This window comes from Microtus ochrogaster, linkage group LG1 (genome assembly GCF_000317375.1).
Source record: "Microtus ochrogaster isolate Prairie Vole_2 linkage group LG1, MicOch1.0, whole genome shotgun sequence".
Classification (NCBI taxonomy): Eukaryota; Metazoa; Chordata; class Mammalia; order Rodentia; family Cricetidae; genus Microtus; species Microtus ochrogaster.
In genome coordinates, this window is record NC_022027.1 from 3502886 (window position 1) to 3508885 (window position 6000).

At 53.2% G+C, this 6000-nt stretch overlaps 1 protein-coding gene across 5 annotated transcripts in view; it reads right to left on the bottom strand.

Annotated features, from left to right (window-relative positions):
• Window positions 1-2255: 2255 nt before the first annotated feature.
• Window positions 2256-6000, bottom strand: part of Dazap1 (DAZ associated protein 1) — a 21791-nt gene continuing 18046 nt past the window's right edge. For 3 of the 5 annotated variants that reach the window (XM_005359066.3, XM_005359064.3, XM_026785084.1), the window contains 4 exons: window positions 5723-5752; window positions 5435-5575; window positions 4661-4837; window positions 2256-2608 (listed from right to left, as the gene is read on the bottom strand). In XM_005359066.3, the coding sequence (XP_005359123.1) occupies window positions 2433-2608; window positions 4661-4837; window positions 5435-5575; window positions 5723-5752 (524 nt within the window). In that variant the 3' untranslated portion in view covers window positions 2256-2432. The remainder of the gene's footprint in view (window positions 2609-4660; window positions 4838-5434; window positions 5576-5722; window positions 5753-6000) is intronic. The other 2 variants (XM_005359067.3, XM_005359065.3) reach the window with 1 other exon arrangement.

Genomic DNA, 6000 nt, shown 5'->3' on the forward strand with positions numbered 1-6000 from the left:
TGGCACACGCCTTTAATCCCAGCACCTGAGAGGTCGATCTCTTGAGTTCTAAGTCAGCCCGGTCTACAGAGTGAGTTCCAAGAAACCACGTCGCAAAAAAAACCAAAAGAATCTACAATTAACATAAAAGGAGCAGGTAACTGTAGGAAACAAGAACAAAAACACCTGTGTAAAGAACAAGCAGGGATGGGAGATGCCAGCCTGGGTACAGTGACAGGATGACAAGGGGACCATGGTATGGTTGACATGGAGTCCGTGGAAACAGGACTGCACCCCAAGCCCTGCCTAACTGCTGTGACAGGGTCTTTCCTGGATATTAATCACTTTATGTACAGGGTGTTAGTGCACAGGAATGCTGGCTGGGGCCACATCACCTGGAGCTGAAGACACTGTACAAACCTGCGGGCCAGAAGAGGGCACTAGATCTCATTACAGATGGTTGTGATCCACCATGTGGTTGCTGGGAATTGAACTCTGGACTTCTGGAAGAGCAGCCAGTTCTCTTAACCACTGAGTCATCTCTCCAGCCCCCCACCCCCCGCACTTCAGCTACAGATAGATTTGTTATTTGAGACAGGGTTTCTCTGTGTCGTCCTGGTTGTCCTGGAACTCTCACTCTGTAGACCAGGCTGGCCTCGAACTTACAGATCCACCTGCCACTGCTGGGAGTCGAGGCCTGCACCACGACCACCTGCCACTTAGCTTAATCTTTATCTTGCATGTGTGGGTGTTCTGTCGCATGGACATCTCCGCACCACCTGTGTGTGGTACCTACAGGACCCAAAAGGCACAAGATACCCCCCCCAGGAAGTTACGGATGGTTGTGAGCTAGCCATGTGGCTGCTGAGGACTGAACCTGGGTCCCTCTACAAGAGGGATAACTGGGGCTGGAGAGATGGCTCAGCGGTTAAGAGCACTGCCTGCCCTTCCAAAGGTCCTGAGTTCAATTCCCAGCAACCACATGGTGGTTCACAACCATCTGTGACAGGGTCTGGTGCCCTCTTCTGGCCTACAGGCATACACAAAGACAGAATACTGTATAAATAATAAATATTTGGAAAAAAAAAAGTGAAAGAGGGACAACTGCTCTTAACTGAGGAATGAAATCCACCTGTCCCTGCTGGGATTAAAGGTGTGCACCACCACTGCCCGGCCCCAAGGAACCTATCTATATAGCTGAATGGAATTCAGACATCTGCCTGCCTCTGCCTCCTAGGTGCTGGGATTAAAGGCGTGCACCACCGCCGCCCGGCTTCATATTTCTTTTAAAGGTGTACTTAAGGTTGTGGAGAGATAGCCCAGCGGGTAGCACCTGGTGCACTTCTAGAGGATCTGGGTTCAATTCTCACCACCCACACGGAGGCTCTCAGCCATCTCTAACTCCAATCGCAGGCCATTGTGGGACTGTATGCATACACACATTATGCACTCTATGACACTCACACACATTAAGGGTAGATAAACTTAGGGCCAGTAAAAAGGTTCAGAGAGTAATGCACTTCTCACAGATGAAGAACCCAGCCCTCTGACCTCCACAAGCACACCTTGGTATAAGCCCCTCCCCATACCAAAATAAATGTGGTGGATGTCACATCAAGGCCAAAAATGGGACTCCAAGTAACCAACCCTGTCTCCTGCATTCTGCGCTTACCTTTAATGGGGCAGGTCCTGTCAACGGGCCCTCCAAAGCGCACACAGAAGAACAGAGGGAAACAAGCCAGAGTTAGACACAGCAGACACCACTCAAGTTCTGATCCAAACACGCTGCTTTATTCAAACTGGGTCAAACTGGTCAATGGGAACCTGAGCCCGGCTGAGGGACCTCCAGCAAGGCCATGCCCGCCACCCACGTGTGGGGCTCAGGCCACCTGTGACGTCAGCACTGCCACCTGGACCAGGAGCCCTGTGGCACCTACAGCCACACAAGCTGCTCAAAGCAAGGAATGAACAAAAAACCAAATGCACGCAGTAGTCTATGCCAGTGCCCCAGCCCGCGCCGGCGGGAGCTAGGGCCCCCACTTCCCGCACCCGAACCCTGCTTTAAATTAAAAAATAAGCCAGTATACATCGTAGAAAATTTCTCTTAAAAATCTCACAATTTGTAAATGTATATTTTTTCTTTAACATAAAAGTTTACAATATACTAGGTAAAACAAAAGGCTCAGGAAAATAATCTCAAAAAGGAAAAAAAAAAAAGAAAAAAAGAAAAAGAAACCTGAAATTCTGAATTAAAGCTGAAGGCGTTTTTTAAACCCTGTTGTTGAACCAGTGACGTGTTTTTATTGTGCTGATGGGTCAGAGAAAAGAAATATATTTAAAACCTCAGTCCAGATGCGGCCTTCGCAGCCCGCCCCCACCCCCCCAGGTCGAATGGTCGTTTATTTTGCTCCGAGTGTGTGATTGTCACGAGTTCACCAGTTCCGGATCCTGCACTAGCGCCGGTAGGGGTGGAAGCCCTGCACGTTGTGGTTCTGCCCGCGTCCGAAGCCGCTGCCACCAGCAGGGGGACCCCCTGAGCCCGGCACCGAGGGGCCCCCATAGGAGGGTGGCTGCTGGCTGGGGTCCGAGAAGCCCTGACCGAAGCCACTCAAGTCCTGCCCGTAACCTGCTGGGAGAGAGGCTGCTTAGCCTAGGATTAGGGGACAGAGACCCTCCCCATGCTTCTTCCAGAGCATCCATCCCTGTCCCAAGGAGAGGGGGGCTGGATGTTCAATCCTGGGGTCTGAGGGTGGCCTATCACCCAGTCCCGATGCACCCCACACGTGAAGTCAGAATTGGGGCACTCAAAGAATACTCAGGCCCTCTCCCCAGGCTATGGTGGCGCCACCTCCCAGTACTCAGGAGGCAGAGGCAGGCGGATCTCTGTGAGTGTGAGGCCAGCCTGGTCTACAAGAGCTAGATCCAGGACAGGCTCCAAAGCTACAGAGAAACTCTGTCTCAAAAGACCCCCCCCCAAAAAAAAGAAAAGAAAAGAAAAGAAAGAAAAATAATTAGGCCCACAGAGCAGACACAACCTGAACTGACAGTGTGTCAGAACCAAGACAGCGCAGTTTTGGGGTCCAGCCTACCCTCCCAAGAACCCTTTAAGCCAAGCTCCTGGCTCAATGGGGATGACACCATTTCCTGCCTGCGTGGCCAGTGTGCAAAGCCACCTATGTGCAGGCCACTCCATCCAGGGCAGCAGCAAGCAGGACCCAGGCACCACTGGCTCTGGCCTGTGGATGGTTGACCTTAAATGCCCAGAGACAGAGGAAGTAGGAGGAAAGCCACACCTCCCACACAACAGGCAAGTGAAAGCAACCAGGAGACCTGGCTCAGAGCTCAGCTAGCAGGCACAGCCCTTGGCCACAGCACAGCAGCACTCGCTCCAGGGGTCAGCTGTGTGACCCAAGCAGGCCAGAGCAGGGATGGAAAGATCTGGACAGGAGCAGGGGCACAGTCCACGCTGTAACCAACTCCAGTTTTCAGAGAGGATGCCTCTTTCTGGCCTTACGTGGTACACATAAACTCACCCACCCAAACACACAGCAAATAAAATAATTCTTTTTTTTTTTCTTTTTTGGTTTTTCGAGACAGGGTTTCTCTGTGGTTTTGGAGCCTGTCCTGGAACTAGCTCTGTAGACCAGGCTGGTCTCGAACTCACAGAGATCCACCTGCCTCTGCCTCCCGAGTGCTGGGATTAAAGGCGTGCGCCACCACCGCCCGGCAAAATAATTCTTAAAAAAAGAAAATTTCCTTCTATAAAAACAGGAGAAGAGGTATATACTTTCAATTCCAGCTCTTGGGAGGCAGGTACGTGTCTCTGAGTTTACCAGCCAGGCTACTTAGTTGAGACCTGTCTCAAAAACAAAACAAAACCACCAAACAAAAAACAAAACAGCCCACAAACCTGGGTGTGGTTGAGTTCAAGGCCAACCTGTGTTAGCAGGGTAAAAGGGAAACTCTTATCTCAAAAAACAAACAAACAAAAACCCAAGGGAGGGTAACGCCGTGGTGAGGTGTTTACTGCCGAACAAGGAGGTGAGCTCCACTCCTAAACACATGGTAAGAGAACCAACTCCAAGGTAGCCCTACTGCCCACACATGCCATGGTACATGTGTGCACACATAACACAAAGCTAAGTCTGAGGCTGTCACTCCAAGGAACACATGCCTAGCCTGTGTAAGAGTGTGGATTCGAACCCAGGACAGAAGCCCACTTGTGTACAGCACAGAAGCCTGGTGAGAAGGGGGCACCTATTCCGAGGTGAGACAGGGTGAAGCAGGTCAAAGCCATTTCCACAGGCGCCTGAGTCACCCACCAGAAGGTCCCAGTGCCACAAGAAACTGACAGTACAGAAACTCCCTGCCATTGCTGGGTCACTCATCCCACCTGACCAAGGCAAGGCTGGCTCTGGCCCCGGGCCCACAGGTGCACACACGGCACTGCACTCAGGTGAGGACACCCCAACTGGCCACACCAGAGACTGCTGTGGTGACTGCACCAAAGAGCTAAAGAAGGTAGAGCCCAGGGTAACCCTGACCAAGGCAGGGCTCAACAGGACTTCTGGGAGCCCATAGCCCCACAGAGATATAAAATGGAGTACAGCATCCCAGAATCCAGTCTGGTGACCTCTCCTGCTCCTGCCCATCCTGGGAGCGGCCAGCCACACCCACTTACCATACTGACCATAGGGGAAGTCCGGCTGGGCTGTTGGGGGTTTACTCATGTCAGGGGCTGCCTGAGACGGAGGTGGCGGGAAGGCCAGTGGGGCAGCTCCTGGGGTAGCAGGTGGAGGAGGGACCCCTGGAGGGGCGAACTGATCAGGAGGTGGGGGCGGAGGCCCATAGCCAAAACCTGTAGGGATCGGAGAGAAAGGCATGAACAGCTGGAACAGCTGTAGACCTGAGTACGGGTCTGAGTGGCCACCAAGAACACTAGCAGACATCTCAGCAGGGCAGACTGAGACTAGAGCACCAGGCTAGACTGTACGCAGGCAGGATGCTAGAGCTAGCCATCACCAGAGCCAGGGTGCAGCTCCTTGCTGAATGCCTGCCTAGCTCCAAGAGGTCCCAGCCTCCACCCCAGCACCACAAAGAAAACAACTGCTGCGATCACGCCATCAGTCTGCTCAGGAGGTAGGCCTGAGCTGGCTCCATCTTCCAGGTCCAGGCCAGACAGGCAAGCTGGCCCCAGGCCAACTGTTCTGCCTGGGGCAATGTGGGCTGTTGGTCTCATTAGTAAATGCCCACAGGGAATAACAGGGATGGCCAGGGTCAGCTCCTTTCCAGAGTTCTACCACACACTGACTGCCCGGTCCCTAGACACCACTGGCCCAAGCCTGCATGCAAGAAACTTCCCATGAACTCAGCCAGCCATGGGAGACGAATGCAGAGTGTGGCCACTCTACCCAGCAGGATGGGGTGACAGCTGGCATGTTGGGGTAGCACTCACTGAATTGTGGCGGGGCACCATAGCCCTGTGGGAAGCCCTGTGGTGGGGGGAAGCCTCCAGGCGGTGTAGATACAATGTAGGATGTAAAGGGCGGGGGCGGGGGTGGGGCTCCTCTGCCCGCAGGAGGTGGGCCGTAGCCACCTGCAAAACAGGTAAGGATAGGCCAGGTGGGCCGCCTGGCACAGAGTCCAGATCCAAGTCAAATCCAGTCTCCTCCCAGCACTAGTCCCCAGTGCACACACAGTGAAAATTCTACGGTGTGCACCTGACCCCTTACACTTGACTCACCAATGGCCTGTCCTGCTGGCACCCACATTCCTAGACAGAAAACAAAAAAGAAGGCGTCAGTCTGCCAAAGCAACTTCTCTTGGTGCTGCCCAGAAAAGCCTAGGCATGTGCACAAGTTTGTCCAGAGTGAGAAAGGAGGGAAGTCCGTCCATGGCTGGGGTGCTGACCCAATAAGAAAAGAGCAGTAAGCCGGGCGATGGTGGCGCACGCCTTTAATCCCAGCACTCGGGAGGCAGAGGCAGGCGGATCTCTGTGAGTTCGAGACCAGCCTGGTCTAC